General features: G+C 52.2%; 1 protein-coding gene across 3 annotated transcripts in view; it reads left to right on the forward strand.

Annotated features, from left to right (window-relative positions):
- Window positions 1-6,035: 6,035 nt before the first annotated feature.
- PTPRU (protein tyrosine phosphatase receptor type U) overlaps window positions 6,036-17,725 on the forward strand; it is a 75,178-nt gene continuing 63,488 nt past the window's right edge. For 2 of the 3 annotated variants that reach the window (XM_081144021.1, XM_081144023.1), the window contains exon 1: window positions 6,036-6,225. In XM_081144021.1, the coding sequence (XP_081000147.1) occupies window positions 6,153-6,225 (73 nt within the window). In that variant the 5' untranslated portion in view covers window positions 6,036-6,152. The remainder of the gene's footprint in view (window positions 6,226-17,725) is intronic. The other variant, XM_081144022.1, reaches the window with a different exon arrangement.

Consider the following 17,725-nt stretch of genomic DNA (forward strand, 5'->3'; position numbering starts at 1 on the left):
ATCGAAGCACTTTGTAAAAAGATGTAGCCCAGTAAAGACACTAGATCATATTTGTAGTGGGGTGAAGACATGAGCATAACTAAAACCCAGTTGAAATGATAAGAGCCTGAGAGAGGGCCCTGCTGGAGTCAAGGAGAGATGTCTGGGATGGGGGTAGGGTTGGGGATGTTGGAGGAGATGCTGTGGGAGCCAGTCCCCTGACTCAAAATCTTCAATATGCATAAAAACCACCTGAGGTTTCATCTTAGACCTATTGCATTAGAATCTTGGGGAGGGCTCCAGGAATGTGCATTTCTTACAAGCTCTTAAGAATATTCGGATGCAATGGCCCAGGGAACAGGCTTTGAGAAACACTGAGCCAGGGCTTTGAAGGATAAAGAAGAGTTCCTTTCTTTGGATTTTATTGACCCAAAGCTCTTTAACTCAGAGCCCTTTTTCTGAGGAAGAGAAGAAAGCAAAGTGCCTGTGATGAGGGTGCAGGTAGTGGGTTCTGGCAAAGCTGGACTTGAGTCCTGGCTCAGCCACTTTCTAAAACCACTTCAAAGTGATTTTGGACAAGTCACTTGGCTTTTCTGTGTCTCCACTTCTTTATCCTTAAAAATGAAGGAAAGAATAGTGTCTGTTTCAAGGCTGCTGTGAGAATCAGGTGAGATGTTATTACTCATTCTGCGTGAAGCACTTAGCACAAGAATGCTTGGCACATGAAAGCATTTGATGAATGTTATTGGGGAGTTATTGTGAAGATTAAATGAGAAATATCACATGTAAAACACACAGACTAGGGTCTGGCTCATAGAATGTGCCCCAAAAGTGTTGGTACTTGCTTTTATTATAGAGCAATTTGGTGTCCCATGATGGGGGAAATACTTGGTCCCACACCGTGCACTCGCTCACAGACGCAGATGCAGACGTAGACACAGACACAGACACAGACACAGACACAGACACAGACATACACACCCAGTCTTGGTTATCTTCTATTTTCACAGTGACACACAGGTTGACTTCTGTTGTAAGGCTTCCTAGGTGACATTGAGCTGTTGACATTATCTTCTCTACCAAATTGGCTCGTCTGAATTCTGTGGGCAGGCCGGGCAGGAAACCTGGAAAATCATCCAGTAGGTTCTTCCTCTTTGGGGCTGGACCTAGTTCCTGTCCATCCTGATAGCCCTCACCTTCTGTTCAGGCCATCAGCTCTTGTTTGAACTCTGTCAGCAGCCTTCTTCGACTCACAACGGAGATCCCCTCCCTTCTTTCTGCCTCCCCAGTTCCTTTAGGGAGAACCAGAAGCTACAGTTCTTTGCAAAACACCATGAACTATTGATATATTAAACTTAAAACTGTAAGCAAAACTACGATTCTGTGCTAATTCTATCATTTTCTAAAATGGACATACACTAAAGTCTTCAGAAAAATGTATGGAGGAAAAGCACCTTAAAACAACAACAAAAAATTATATTCATTGTAACTAATCTACATTCTTGCAAATTAGAAAAATATGACTGGTTAAAAGAAATCTTTTTAAATGCTTTTATTTATTTTAGAGGGGGGAAGGGAGAGGGAGGGAGAGAGACAGAGAGAAACATCAATGAGAGAGAGAAACATCGATTGGCTGCCTCCTACACACCCTCTATAGGGGATCGAACCAGTGATCTCTTGGTACATGGGATCATGCTCAACCAACTAAGCCACACCGGCCAGGGCTGAGTGGTTTTAATTAAGTGGTGAAACCCCTCAACTTTGCTTGAGGAACACCTGGGTCCCCCCAGGAGCAAGTTTGAAAACCATTTCTCTAGGGGTTCGAGTCCAATTGTTCTGGCTTTGCATTCAAGACCTTTGCACTCTGTCTCCCACACTGTCTTTATCTCCTGCTGTTGGGCCATGCACAGCCCATGATTCAACTGTACCTGATACCCACCTTTCCCAGAACTTCAATGTCTCGTGCCTTTATTCAGCCTGTTCCTTCTGCTTGATATGCTTGCTCTTCCCTGCCTTGCCTATCTGGGAAACTCCAGGTTCACCTATAATTTCTTTGATGTTATTTCCCAAACCCCTAGAATGAGTCAACCCCTGCTGCTTTTGTGTTTTCTCTGGACAGGTGTTATGGCCTTTAGGATGCACTAATTTATTTATGTGCCCATTTCCCCCTCCAGGCAAGAGTGGAACCCTGTTTGGTGTATCTGCATGATGCCAGCACCCAATATGGGGCCTGGCACAGGGCAGGTGTCATAAATATTCCATGAGCTGAAAGGAATTGAATTTCCTTATGGCCTGGTCCTGCCTGTGGTGCTGTCTCCTTTTCCTTACATTTGGGTCACTCCAGGGCAGGACTTTCCTTTTCCGTTCCCTCTTCTCTCTAGGATTATAGAAGTTTGTGGTCTTTTCCAAGTGAAGCTGAATGTTCTCTTTTCATTTGTCCACCTGTTGTTTGTGTTCTTTCTCCTTCCATCACAGTCTCTACCCTGTAGCCTTACCCCGCACAAAGAGCGGAGGGGTGTGGATTCAGTCAGGCCTAGGTTTGGGTCCTGGGCCCACCATTTACTAGCCACGTGACCTTTGGCAAGTGCCTCATGCTCTCTGAGCCTTGGTTTCCATGTCCAAATAAATGGAATCAATGGTATACCCCTGTCAGAGGCTCCTGTAAGACTCCTCTGCGAATAGCAGCATTCTTGGTTGTTACTGCTGTTCGCCAGATTTCTCTCCTTGAGTTTCATTTTCTGGGTAGTACTTTCTGTCTCTTCTCTGCTCCAGCATCTTTCTGTCTCTGTTTCTTCCCCATCACCTTTTTCTTGCTTCTATTTCTCTCCCTGTGACTCTCTCTCTGTTTAATTCTCTGCTTCTGGTCCTTGTGTGCTGTCTTTTTGGCCCTTTCCCAGCTCAGCCTGGAGCTCATCAGTGCTCACAGGAGAGGAGACCAAGAGCCCAGGAGAACTCAGCCCTGCCTCCTCCAGGCCAGGGCAACCTCAGTTGTGCCAACCTCAGTGTAGAGCCAGCAGAGAGCAGAGGCAGTGCACAGGAAGGCCTAGATACACCTTGATCTGCTAGGTTCTGTTCAATGTACTGCCCACTATTTAGACCCATCTGCCCAGGGGTCTCTGCTTCCCCAGCCTGCTCTCCACTTGACTGATTAGGGGAGTTTGTTTTTTTAAAAAATGTATCTTTACTGATTTCAGAGAGAGGAAGAGAGAGGGAGAGAGATAGAAACATCAATGATGAGAGAGTCGTCATTGATCGGCTGCCTCCTGCACGGCCCCAACTGGGGATCTAGCTCTCAACCCGGGCATGTGCCCTGACTGGGAATCGAATGCCGATCTCCTGGATCCTAGGTTGATGCTCAACAGATGAGCAACTCCTGGCCGGGCTTTTTTTTTTTTTTTTTTTTAACAGAGATCAGAATTTTTTACTCTTCTTTTTTAATGCTTCGTGTATGACCTGCAGACCCTGTGAGCCTCTACAGCTGCATCTGCCCCCCTTGCCTCCCCACTCACTCCCTTCCAACCCCCTTGGCCTCCCTACTATCAAACCCATCAGCTTCTACCTTTGCACAAGCTGTCTTTTCCAGCTGCACTGTTCCTCGCCAGTGATTGCATGAAGCTAGCTCCTCATACTTCAGGTGTCAGCTCAAACGTCACCACATCACTTGCTCAGGGAATCTCTCTCGAATTATCTTAACTGAAGTAGAACCCTCCACCCCTCCAATTATCTGTCACAACACTCCATTTTTTTTTTAGAGTACACATCACAGATTGTAATTATATATTTATTTGCATGTTTGCTATTGGTCTCTCTTCCTAAAATGTAAGCTCCATGAGAGCAAGACAATGTCTGTATTCATTCATTCATCCATTCATTCAGCCATTCAATATCTATTGAGCACTAACTACATATCAAATACCAGGCTTTGGAGAGTCCTTGCCCTTAGGGAGCTGATGTTCTAGGGGTGGAAACAAATAATATGTCATATAGTAGGTGCTCTGTTTAAAACTGCAATAGCCTGCTTCCCCTCTCACTGTTACTCTCTCCCATTTCTCAGGTGTATCATTGTCACACAACAGGGAATTTGCTGTTTTTAGTTGTTTATTTTTCTTGTTTTCTCATTGGAATATAAGCTCCACAAGGGTAGGGATTCTTGTCTGTTTTATATCTCCATTTTGACACATAGCAATTGTTGAATAAATGAATCTAGTATCCAGTATTTGTTGGTTTGTTCTTGGTGGAAGGCAAGTTTCAGCCCCAATTCAATTCAGGCTAGATGACCTTGATTCAAATCTTGGTGCTGCTGCATGACTTTTGAAAAGTCACTTCTCTCTTTATCTGATTTCCTCAACTGCGTAGTGGGAACAATAGGGGTGAAGGTTAAATGAGTCCATGTGAGTTAAGCACACAGAAGGTGTCTAGTCTTACATAGTAATGGACAACTAGTTTGTGGTCATTGCACAAGGGCTTATACTGCAAAGAAGCCCAAATGATACTTAACCTGTGTTGCCAGAGAGTAGACTAGAACCAATGAGAGTTACTGAGGGAGGTGGACTTTACAGAATGAAAAAGAAGAACTTTCTAAAAGTCAGCAATGCAAGAAGAGACAGATGAATCCACTATTATAGCTGAAGACTTCAACACCCCTCTTTCAGAAATGAACACTTTCAGCAGGCAGAAAATCAGTAAGGACATAGTTGAACTCCACAACATTATCAGTGAACTGGATATAATGGACATCTATAGACTGCTCCATCCAGCAACAGCAGGACACCCATTCTTCTCAAGCTCACATGGAACATTCACCAAGATAGACCATAGTCTGGGCCATAAAACACACATGAGCAACTTCAGGAGAATAGATCTCATACTATAATTGCTCTCAGACCACAATGGAATTAAACTAGAATCAATAACAGAAAGAGCTTTAAAATACCCAAATACGTGGAGATTAAGTAACATACTTCTAAACAGCACACAGGTCAAAGAAGAAATCTCAAGAGAATTTAAAACTATTTTGACCTAGTCTGGCAAGAGTGGCTTGGTTGAGCGTTGTCCTGTGTACCAAAAGGTTGCTGGTTAGATTCCCGGTCAGAGCACATATCTGGGAAGGCAACCGATTGATGTTTCTCTCTCTCTCCTCCCTTATTCTCTCTAAGCATGTCCTCAGGTAAGGATTAAAAAAAAAATACTCTTTTGAACTAAAAGAAAACTAAATGAAAATACAACTTATTAAAATTTTTAGGATTCAGCAAAAGCAGTGCTTAGAGGGAAGTTGATAGCACCGAATATATATATGAGAAAAGAATAAAGATCTAAAATCTACTGTCTAATCTTCTGCCTTAGGAAACTAGGAAAAAAGAGCAAATTTAATCCAAAGGAAGTAGAAGAAAAATAATAAAATTAGAGCAGAAATCAGTGAAAGAAAACAGGAAATCAAGAGGGAAAAACCAACCAAACCAAAAGCTGGCTCTTTGAAAAGATCAGTAAATCAACAAGCTTCTTGCCAGGTTAACTAAGAAAAGAGGAGAGAGGACACAAATTACTAAGATCAGAAATGAAAAGGGGACATCACTACAGATCCCGTGGACATGAAAAGGATAATGAATACTATGACCAACTCTAAAAGTTAGCATTCCAAAGACCCAATCACTTACTCATGAAAGGTGATGAGCTCCCAGTCGTTGGAGGTAAGCATGAATGCACATTTGGAGAGGCAGAGGTAGAAGGGATGCAAGCATCAGATATCAGACTGGACAGGGAGGCCAGGTGTCTTGGGTCTCTGTTCGTGAGAGCGCTGTGTGAGAGGTAGGCGTGGGCAGTGAGCGAGCTCACTTGAGAAAGTGGATGCCAGCTCAGGGCAGAGGCCGGCGAGTGGGGTCCAGGCCCGGTCTCCGGCCTCCTAGAGGTGCAGGAGTGGGGGAGGGGCGCGCCCAAGCAGCTCGAGACCCTATCCGGCGACAACGTGCGCAGCTGCCAGCAGGGGGCGCCTCGAGACCGCGGAACCCGAAGCCGGCCTGACGTCAGCGCCCCGCTTGCTAAGGCTCCCGCTCTCGACTCGGCGCCAGTCCCGCTCCGCGCCGCGCTGCTTCGCTCTGGCTCTAGCTCTTCCAAGGCTCGGCTCGGGCTCCGGCGGCGCCCCCTGCGCCGGGCCCCGGAGCAGGCGGCGGCGCACCATGGCCCGCGCCCAGGCTCTCGTCCTGGCGCTCACCTTCCAGCTCTGTGCGCCGGAGACAGAGACTCCCGCAGGTAAGTGCGCGTCGGTCGGACCCAGCTTGCCCTGCGGAGTCCCCGGGCCGGTGGCGTAGCTCGGAAGAAAGTGTGAGTTTTGGGTGACCGGGCGCTAGGAGCCTGCTCCCTGTGTGTGTGTGAGTGTTGGATGTGCGATCTTGTGCTCACGGTATACTGTGTCTGCCAATGTTGTGTATCCATGAGTTGTGTGTGCAAGAAAAGGTGCTGTGTGTGTTGTGTTTCCGCGAGTTCATTGGGGGTGAATGTTGTGTGCATCGAGGCACTGGGTAGGCGCTGAGGGTCTGTGTGTCTGCCAGTGTGTAGTGTTTGTGCAGCCGAGTAGGTTGTGTGTGCATCAGAGTTTGGTCGTGTGGCTGGAGTTGTATCTGCTATGTGTTGCATTTGTTTGCATTTTGTATGCCTTGGCAGGGAGTGCTGTTTGTTGTGTGTCTGAGAATGTGTTGTGTGTTTGTGTTATGCGTGTGACCGGGAGTGCTCTGTGGATTCTGCCAGCGTGTGGATCAGGGAATGCGTGTGTGGTGTGTGTGCTTGTGAGATCCGTGTACGTGTGCGACGGCGTGAGAACGGGTCCGGAACGTGTGTGTCCGTGCGCTGTGTGAGCGAGATGTACGTGTGAGAGTGTCTGTGGTCGGTGGTGTGCTTCGCTGGGGGCTGCGTGGGTCCGAGTGAGTGCCAAGTGTGCTGGGAATGCGTGTGTAGGAGCGTGTCTGGAGCGGATGTGAGTGTGTGAGTGTGTCCGTGCGTGCTGGCTGCGTGTCCAGGAATGTGGGGAGTGTGGTGCGCGCTGAGTGTGTGCCCGGGGCCCGGGGCCCGGGGCCGCCCGAGGGGGCGGTGGCAGGGTGTGTGTGTGTGTGTGTGTGTGTGTGTGTGTGTGTGTGTTCCCCGCGTGTGTGCGTGTGTGGTGCGCGAGCCCGGAACAAGTTGCCGCGCGCATCTCCCCAGCCCCTCCCGGGTTGGGCCGGGCCGGGCCGGAGGCTCGGGAGGGAGGGATGGGGCCCGCGGCCGCCCACTCCGACATGTCGGGCCGTTTGTTGTTTCGCAAGTTCAGCGCGGCGCTGGCGGGCAGCTGATCCGGGCGGCGCCGCGGCCGCGGGGCGCCGGGCGGGTGGTGGGGAGAGCTCGGCGCGGACGGCGGAGGCGAGGGGCGGGCGGGCGCGCGCTCCTGGGGGGGCCGGGCCCGGGCGGGGCTGCGACGGCGGGGCGAGCGCGGGGCCCGGCCCTCGGCCTCGGGACGGCTGCCCCTCCGGCCGCTCGCGGGAGGCGCCGCGGACTCCGGGTCTCCCGGGACGCTGCCTCGGTCGACTCCGCAACTTCGCGCGGCCTCCCAGCCGCCAGGACCGCCGCGTGCGTGAGAGTGTGCACACGGGCCTCTGTGCTGCGGGAGCGCGCCGCCTCTGGGTGCGTTTTGGAGTCTGGCGTCTTTTGGGGTGTGTGTGTGTGTGTGTGTGTGTGTGTAGGTGTACGTGTGATCGGATATCAACGTATGTGTATCAGCGTGTCTGTGGGTCCGTGTGTGCTGTGGACCGTGTGTCGGCTGGGTGTGTGCGTGTGTCTGTGCCCCCCACCCCCCGAAAAGCCCCACATCCCACCCGGAGGCCTAGGGCCCCAGGCTGAGGACCCCTTCAGCAGAGTTGTGCCCGACCCCTCCCCTGGGGCAAGGGTGGCCGGTCCTCCTTCCCCGGGCCTCAGCCCCCCCCACTCCCACCGGTTGGGCGGCTCCAGCCTGGTACCCAGGGCGCCGAGGAACAGGGAGACGCCCCGGGGCGCGGGGTCAGCACCAGGCAGGGTCAGCACGGAGCCGCCTAGGCCCTGGCCCCGAGAGAGACTAGGGGGAGACTGCCCCTGGCCGGCGGCCTCCGGGAACTGGCCTCCCCGGGGCAGAGTTCGCGGCCCCGCCGTCCTCTGGCCTTTCGAGCGCTGCTCCCCGGCTCCCAGCTGCCGCGGCTCGTCCCGCCTGCGCCTGGCTCAGAGCCGGGGACTAGCCCTGAGGCCCGGGGCGTCCGGTGCAGCTTTAGCTTTGACCTGCTGGTGCCCCAGAGGACGCCAAGACGACCTCCCGCCCTCCCCTCCCCCAACCCCGCTCTCATCCCGCAGCAACGCTGCCCCCTCCCCAGCCCTGAGATTAAACCCCAGGGGTGCAATACGCTCCCCCACCCCTATCACCGTCACCTTCATCCCAAGAACCCTCAGGTGCCCCAACTCCTGCCAGCAAGAGCCATTGTCAAGAACGGAGGTTTTGGGAGTGAGACCTTGAGCAAATTACTTCCATTTGGGCCTCAGTTTCCTCATATGCCTCATGGGCATCATAATAATGGTGTATGGTACTTGGTGGTTTGTAAAGTAAAGCTCTATCCGTGAGTGCCAGGGAACAAAAGAAGGTTTTGAGGACTGTTACAGAGTCCCAGGGGCTGTGATTTGAAGCTGGGGGACCTGGTTCAAATTCTGCCTCCACCACTTGCTGTCCTTGTGACCTTGGGCAGGTCACTTCACTTCTCACAAGTTCCTGGCACCCTTGTAGCTATTACTTACTGTTAGAACTTAATTAAGGAGCTCTCAGTAGAAGGCATGAGATCAGCCCTGGCCCCCCAGCTCCCTGAATGCCTTGAGTCTCCCTCCCTTCCTTAGGCTGGGTGTGTGATGTCTCTCAGCCGTGTAAATCTGGCACTAATTTATTCCTCTGCATTCTAGCTGATTTTGTCCTTTTGGTTGCTAGAGTTGTGGACAGCAGGAATGAGGGAGAGGCTGCCCAGTGGTTTCAAGTCGGGCAATAAAGGCTTGTCTGGGCAGCTGGTCCCTCTCCCTGGGCCTAGGGGAGGGGACTCAGCGGGAAGCCCCGAGAGTAGCCACACTGAGAGTGCTAAGCTTCTGGGCAGCTTCCTGCCCAGCTCAGGTGTCAGGGAAAATCCAGGGTGGGCACCCTGCTTACTCCAGGCATGAAATCCTTCCATGCTTTCATCAGCTAAGCTGGACTCGCAGGGCTGGGTTAGCTAGAGTTGCAGGGGTGCCTATGTTCTCCTCCCTCCCTCCCCCTCCCTTCCCCTCCTTCCCTCCCCCTCCCCCCTCCCTCCTTCCCTCCCCCCTCCCCTCCCTCCCTCCCTCCCTCCCTCCCTCCCTCCCTCCCTCCCTCCCTCCCTCCCTCCCTCCTTCCCTCCCTCCTTCCTTCCCTTCCCTCCTCCAAGCCCTCTTCCTGCATCCTGATGCACTCTACCCTTACCCTCTCTCAGGATCTCTCTCATCTGTCCCCTTCTCTCCATCTCCAGTCATCCCTCACCTACAAGAAGGCTCCAGCCTCTTTCCTCTATTCCTTCCTCCATGGTGCCAGGGATCTTCCTAAAATGAAAATGCATGTTTGGAACCCCAGTTTGAAACCCTTTGAAGGCTCCCCATTGCCTTCAGGGATAAGCCCCTCTCCCTTGGCCTCATTGCCTGCTCTAGGCCCTGCTTGCCTGTCCAGCCCCTTCGCATTTTGTGCCCCTTGTCCCTCCATTGTTTGCTCTGGCCAGTCTGACCCACTTATCAGCATCCCATAAAGACCCATGGCCCTCCATCTCCTCTTTGGGCCTTTGTATTTTCTAACTCCATCTCTTTACTTGGTGAGCTCCTGCTCCTTTTTCCGGTCTCAGCTTAGATATCACATCCTCCCTGGTCTTCCTTGGTTACTCCCTGTTCTAGCCTAGGAAGGGAAGGGGGGAGGGGTTGATTGGATTTTTTCATACCATTTGCAATTATTGTAATTACTGTTTATTGGTCCTTTCTCCCTACAGACCATGAGCTCTGTGAGGACAGGGACTGAGTATGTAGTTCACCTCTGAATCCTTAGTGCCAGGCACAAGGCCTGGCCCACTGGTGCTGAGTAAAACGTATATGGCATGAAAGAATGAATGAAGTCCAGTGGGTCAAGTTCTGAGCTGGAGGTGCCAGATGGGGGCGCAGTGATTCCACTGAAAGTAGAGATTAAAGAAATAGATTTCCCTCCAGGAATCTGGAAAATTCTGCTGGGAGATCACATTGTGTGTGAAAAGGCCAGGCAGAGTGTCATCAGGGAGCTGTGAGTTTGGGGAGTTAAGTCCCTGGCAGAGAGAAAGTGAGCAGGTCTCTGCCTGCCAGCCCCTCCCCCCTGCTCCTGCATTGCCTCCCACCTCCCTCAACCCCACCCCCAGCAGCTGGCCAGGCCTGTCAGTGGACAGGCCTTTGTGCTGGGGGCCTGGCAGTTGGCGAAAGACATTGAGTTCCAACCGTCAGTGAGACTGTCTGGGGAGGGGGCGGGGAAAGAGGGGGCTTGCATCAAGAGAGGGAGACTCTTCCTCAGACCCATGTCTTGGAGTTGGCAGGTGGGGTCTCTGCCTCTGTCCTGGTTCCTTGTGAACCTGAGGGAAGGGAGGAGAGCTGCTCCCTGTGGTGACCCCTGCAGGTGGGGTGAGGCCAGCTGAGTTGTGTGCAGGTGAGATTCTGGCAACTGGACAGAGTGGGGAGTGTGTGTGTGTGTGTATGATTGTGGTTGTATGATTATAGCCCAGGGCACAGGATATGTGTCAGAGTGTCTAGCCACCTGGTTACTCTGTGTGGCAGGATCTGAGTTTGGGGTAGGGAGGTGACCAGCTGCTTTGACCCTTGGGGGAGCCTGATGCTAGGGTATCTGGGTATGTAAGTGGTAAATTCCTGGAGTTTGGTTGAGGAGCTGTTTGGGTGGGTTGTGGTTCAGTATGTAGGTGTGGGTCTCCCAGTGCCAGGATATGGAGGATCAGGGTGTGCCAACGTAAGGATATCCTAGCGTCTCTGTAAGCAGAGGTGGGTGTATCCAGGTGTCTGGGAGTCCTCAGATTAATGGGTGTCCAAGTGCAGGGGTGTTTCTGTGTTGTGTCCAGCTGTGGGCTGTCCCGGTGCTTGGGTGTCTGGGTGTGGGGTCTGCAAGTGTCTGGATATCTGAATGTGGGGTATCTCTGTATCCAGCAATGAGGTACCCATGCATTTGACTGCTGGGTGTTTCTGAGTCTGACTATGGGATGCCCTGTGGTGAGTCTCCAGGAAAGGGATGTGCATGTGTTGGGTGGGGAATGTCCTGGTGACTGTGCCCAGCTGTGGACCAGGAACTGGGACTGTGCCAGCTCAGCTTGTGACAACCGCTTCCCCGGGGCTTGCCTTCTGATCTCCCTTTAGACCCCAAGGCCAGGAGCCTCTGGAGGAGGCCCCAATGGCTCTGTTTTTCTGTGGTTAGTCAGTCTAGAGCTGCACATTCCAATAGAACTTTGTTGCAATGATGGAGATGTTCTCTCCCTGCACTCTCTAATATGGTGGCCATTTATTCACATGTAGTTATTAGATTTAAGTTAGTTAAAATTCATTAAAGTAAAAATTCGTCCCTTAGTCTCATCAGCCAGATGTCAAGTCCTCAAGAGTCACAGATTGCTGGTGGCTGTCATATTGGTCAGTGCAGGTAAAGAACATTTCTAAACGACAGAAAGTTCTATGGACAGTGCTGGTCTAGGGGCGCAAGGCCTGCAGCATCTTCAGTGAGGCCTGGACACCTTAGGGAGGGGAATGGGGCTGGATGGACCATCACGCAGCAGCCATTGAAGAAGCTCTGGTTGAATCTATGACCCCTTCTCCTCAGCTCCATCATTTCTTGCCTGGACTATTGCAGTAGCCCCCTCCTTGGTCTTTATTCTGCCATCAGCATTCCAGTACTTCCATTGCCCTGAGACCTGCGTGACTCCTCTCAGGCAGACATAGGATGCTGCCATGCCGTTGCTTTGAGGCTCTCCAGCACCCAGGGGGCAAAACCCAAGCCCCAGCATGGTAGGTGAGGCCTTGCATGACCCAGTCTCTGCTTTCCATGACAGCTTCAAGCTTATGCCTCTCCTCCCTGACCCCACTCCTCCCTAGCCATACCTTGTGATCCAGGCTCACTAGGCCAGTGCTGATCCCAGAACCTGCCCAGGTCCTTTCACACCTCTCTACCTTTGCATATACTCTGCTTCCTTACCCCCTGGGGTCTGCCTACTTTTTTCAGCGTCTTCAGCATCTAGCTCTGATGTCACTTCCTCATCCCTCCCAACACAGCAGGTCAGAGTTTTCCCAAATGCCGTATAACAGTGTTTGGCAGTTGTTTTCTATCTCCTCTACTAGACTGGGAGTTCCTGAGGGCCGGGCCAAGCCTTTGTCATCTCCTGTCCCCAGGCCTTGCACATGGCAGGTGCCACTCAGTGTTTGCATTGATGTGAGCCCCTGGGTACACAGGGAAGGCTCAGTGGGGGTGGAAGGTGGAGCCAGGGCTCCAGAGGGTGGTCATGGATGGGGACTGGTATGCTCCCTTGGCTGGCTCTTGGCAGGGGCTGCCACTGCCTGCAGAATAGCTAGGGGAGGGCCCCTGGTGTGGACACCTCAAAAGAGGCTGTTATGACTCAGGAATTTTTGGGCAGATTCCCAGGGTGCAGAAGGTATGAGGAGAAAGGGAACTTAGAGATGTCATTGAGGTTTTGGAGTTGATTATAGAAGTGTATGGGGGGAAGGAGTGGGATAGGGAAGTTGGGTGTTGTTAGAGCATACAACATATGAGATGGTCAAGATCACAACTGGGGGATGAGAGATCACTAGGGATGAAGATATCTGGGGGATAAGGACAGCTGGGAGTGAGGGGACAGGTGATATTGGGCAAACAACTGAGGGCTGGGGGACATATGAGGGATAGAGAGAAGGGGGATGTGGGACAATTGGGGGTAAGAGGTGACAACTGGGAGGTGTCAGAAGCCTATCTGGACAGGATAGGTGGGTCTCATCTGAGAGAGCGGGAAATGAATTTCTCAGAAAGTGTGTGTGTATGTGTGTGTTTACATGTGAGTACGTGTGCACCCTGGTGGTTGTGCATGTGTATAAATATGTGTTTTACCTAGAGTGTGGTGGTTAAGATCATGGGCTTGGGAGCCAGATCATCTGGGCTCTAATCCTGTCTCCACCATTGATAGCTGTTTAACACTTGCACAAGTTACTTGACCTCTCTGGGCTTTAGTGTTCTCATCCGTGAGATGGGGTAATGATAGAATACACTGCATGGGGTTGCCGTGAGGGTATATTTTGTGTACATATGTATATGGTTTAGAACAGGTCCTGGCCCGTAGTAAGTACTGTGTGTTAGCTATTATTAAGTGTGTGTTCTTGGCTTCTGATGAAGTCCAGGCCTGGGAGGGGTAATGTGGTGGAAAGGGCAAGAGTGACCAGTCAGATTGGTTGGGTCTGGCTTGCCTCTCACTTCCACCTCGCTGTTTATCCCACTTGCTGCCCACCCTGTACCAGGCCTAATCCAATAGGTCTCCCTCTCTGCCTCTCCCCTGCTCAGCCCTACACTGCTCTGCCCTGGGCTGGGGGCCAGGGGATGTGATTTAATTGTCCAAAAGCTTTTTAGCAGAATCTGAATTCATTGTTTGCCTGCCAGTGCACTGGGGCCCTGCTCAGAGATAAGTACCTGGACAATGTGCTCAGTTCTGGCTGCCCGTCCTGTGGGCAGCAGTGGTTTCGTCCAGTGCCCTTGGAGAGTCACTGGAGTGGAAGGTGTTGGGGGTTGGGGGATGGGGCAGAGGATGCCTCAGCTCCTAACCCATGGGGTAGCCAGTTCAGCCTGACGGAGCTTCGGGCACAGGGTTTTCCAGGGCTTTGGGCTCCCTGCTCTCCAGGGCGTCACAGGGAAGCATGTGCAACCCACCCCACAACACTTGCAGTGTGCCACATTTTGCCTCACACTAATAACTGTGCTGCGTCATGGCTCTAGACTGCTCTGAGTGTGTGCTGTCTGGAGTTCACAGATCCAGCTCCTCAGGACTGGGCCACAGCGCCCTGCATCTCAGCCCTACATGGCGCGACCCGGCCAGGATTCTGCACTGCACTGGCTGTGTGTCTGTAGGCTCCGCTTTGCACTGTCCCATGGTACTGCACTTCCACCCTGCAGTTGTACCGCCATTTGTGTCTTTGCAACTGTCTTCTGTGCTATGTTACTCTCCAATGCATTGTTGCATTGGGCTTGTGGACTCTCCTAGGATTTGGACATAGCTCCTAGCTATGCACCACTGTGCTGTGCCAACAGATGGCATGCCACCACAGCACTGCATCTTTGCATCACATGGCATCTCTGCACTGAGCTGCACTGGATGTGTGCCTGCTCCTGGCCCAGCCCTTGTCACTGCACCACTGCCTCTGTAATGCTTCCCTTTCGCAGTATGACTGCTCAGGTGTCCGCTGGTGGCCTTTCCCAGGTTCCTGTTGGCAGTTCCAGTTGAACAACATCTTTGCGTGGGATGCCATCCCTGCATGCACGTCCTTGCACACTGCTCAGGGGGCCTGTACTTATACTGTAACTTAGGGCCTCCTTGTTGGGCTTGGAGACTGGCCTGGGTTTTCATGGGCAGCACTTTGCACAGTACCCAGCTCTGCATGTGTGCACTGCCAGGGTTACCTCCCAGACTCTACCCTGCACTGTGTCTGCTCATTGTTGGGTCACATGCACTCTACTGGGTCCAGAGCCCTGCACTGAATTCACTGTTCCACATGCACCTTCACTGAACTCCATGCTGGTGGCGCTTTCTACTCCTGCTCTCGTGTCTGTACCTACTCTGCTCCTTGGGACGGTGCTGAGCCTGCACTCCACACCCAGCAGTTCCTTCTGCACTGCACCCACCCTTCTCTTCCCTGTATTTCTGTGCTGTTCTGCAGGCCTACACTGCACACATTCTTTCTGTGAGGACTCAAGGAATGCCAACTGTGTGCCTGGCCCTGTGCTCGAGTCTGGAGGGAAGAATTAGTAAGGCTTGAACTTAGCACTTGGGCATTCCTCATACATCCGTCACACTGCGCTGGTGCGCTGTGCCTCCGTGAAGTTCTGGGTCATGTCCATGATGGATGTGGCATCTCTACGTTGCATCATGGCACTGACCAGTTGGGCCTTGCTGTTTCAGGTGTCTGTACTGGGCCCTGCATGCTGTGTGCTCTGCTCCACTGCGTTCATGTAACTGCGTTTCGCCTCTGCACAGTGCGGAGCTGCTGCCTCGCACCCTCAGCACACCACACTGTGGCGCTACATAGCCCTCTCCCTCCGCGGGACTGTTAGAAAGTATAGATCTCAGCACTACATGGTCTGTGCACAGCCCTGTGCTTCTCTGCTCTGCACTGTGGGTTTATATGATGCAGGGGTGTGCTCTGCAGGGGTCTGTGTACCCTTTGCCCACTGTGCATCTACGCAGCACAGTCCTCCATTCAGCCCTTTGCCTCTCTCTGGAGTCCTGCCCCATCCTGTGTCTCTCCCTTACACTGCCAATATGGCAGCCCTGTTAACCTTGGGATTTGGGCTACATATCGATCAGGGAGATGGGGAGTGGGCCTGGCCTGCCTCCCTTGCTCTAGTTGGCTTCCTTCTATACTCAGTGGAGACGGAGGATGTTGTATCGCTGATTGCTGGCCTCTGTGTTGGCTGCTGTGGGGGGACCAGCTCAGCTTACTCTCCCTGTGGTCAGCCCTGGGTGATCCTCCTGGCTGCTACTACACTGAAGCCGGTATAATTAGAAAGTGGACATATTGCTGCCAGCCCTGCCCTTAATTAATTGCTCATCAATTATTCAGGGCTCTGGAGAGCAGCTCCAGAGAGGCCTGGCTGAGTTCTGGATGTGCTGATCTGGACAAGGAGAACAGTGAGGTGGGCTGGGTCAGGTCTCTGGGCTGGAGTCATGGTCTTTGAGCCTGAGTGGGGTTGGTTGAGGTCAGACTTTCTGGAATCATAAATCTAGCCATCTATTCTACACAGGGCTTGGGGATGGTCTTCAAAGGTATAAGAGACAGTCCTTAACCTCAGGAAGGGAGGCGGTAGGGGTTAGATGGGCCTGAGATGGAGGTGCAGTTGGGGTAAAGAGCCTGGGGTAGGGCTGGGCTGGGCAGGAATGTCCAGAGGTGAGGCCATTGGTGGTGTCCAGGGTTGGTCTGGGCTACCTAGAATAGGGGTGTGCCTTCGGATGATGAAATAGACCTGTGTTGTCATTGGGGTTGTACAATTATTTGGGTTCCCCAGGCCTGGGCTGGGGCTGTGCTGGCGGTTGGGTGTGACCTCAGCCTTTAAATTTGTAATCTTGGGAGAAGTTTCATTTCTCTTGGGCCACCCTTGGGAACTGGATGTTCTGTTGACAAACTAAAAGGAACAGAAATCTCACTGCATACAAACTCTGTTTACCTGGGTCTTTAGAAAACACTAGTGCAGCCACAGTTGGCACAGAGCACCGTCCCCTGTCTGGTGAGGAGGAAAGTCTGGTGCTCACATGCTTGTGGTCAAGCTCACATGCACACACATGTACATGCACAACTCCCCTCCACCCCACCATGTAACTCCCCTCCCCTTAGGCACACGCTTATCACTGAATATGCTCCTGTACCTCTGCATAGAAATGTACACCCACACCCACAGCTCCTGCACACCCACAGCTTCACAGCACACTGCCTGGGGACCGCACTTCGAGATACCCATGCTTGCTCTCCCCTTTCCCTCATAGTATCAATCTCTGCCCTCAAGTAATTTGTGCTCACATGCATACTCACACAAATGGAATCAGAATTCTGGAGGTGGAATCCATGGTCACCTGGTTCCCCATTTGCATTTCATAAGTGAGAAAGCAGGGATTCAGAGAGGGTAAGCCACCTGCCCATGGACACACAGGGTGTTAGAGGCTCAGCAGCAGTGAGATCCAGGTCTTCTGCCTCCACTTGAGTACTTATAAGTCAGTACCAGGCTGTCAGTCTCACAGCCATGTGTACACACACAAACACACACACACACACACACACACACACACACACACACACACACACAGAGCATATGGAAACACATGCAATGGAGTGGTGGAAACCCTCACACCAGGGAGACCCCCTCCCACACTCTGGCTCCTCCTGCAGAGGTTGCTTTGCCCCTCATGTCACCCCATCTAGAGCCCAGCCGGATGTGGATAAACCATCCTCTTGCCTTCCCAAATTGTGGCTGACGGTTGCTCAGGCAACCGCCTGCCAGATTGGGGAGATTAGCTGAGGAATGTAGCTGGGCCAGTTTGAGCTGGGGTTGGGGGAGCTCCTGGTGGTCCTGCTTTGATTAAGCCCACCCTCTCAGGGAGGTCCTGGCAGAGACGGCGTACCCAGGGAGGGGCCTGGTTTTCTTCCTGTCCCTAGGCCAGTTGAGACTGTGTCCCTAGGCTGGGGTAAGGGAGTGTGTGCGTGAACATTGTGTGTGTGTGTGAACATTTGAGTGTGGGGCTGTGTGTGTGTGAACATTTGAGTGTGTGGCTGTGTGTGTGAACATTTGAGTGTGTGGCTGTGTGTGTGTGAACATTTGAGTGTGGGGCTGTGTGTGTGAACATTGAGTGTGGGGCTGTGTGTGTGTGAACATTTGAGAATGTGTGTGAGCATCTGAGTGTGGGGCTGTGTGTGTGTGAACATTTGAGTGTGTGGGTATATGTATGTGTGTGTGAACATTTGAGGG

The sequence above is a fragment of the Miniopterus schreibersii genome (genome assembly GCF_964146895.1).
Source record: "Miniopterus schreibersii genome assembly, chromosome: 8".
Taxonomy (NCBI): Eukaryota; Metazoa; Chordata; class Mammalia; order Chiroptera; family Miniopteridae; genus Miniopterus; species Miniopterus schreibersii.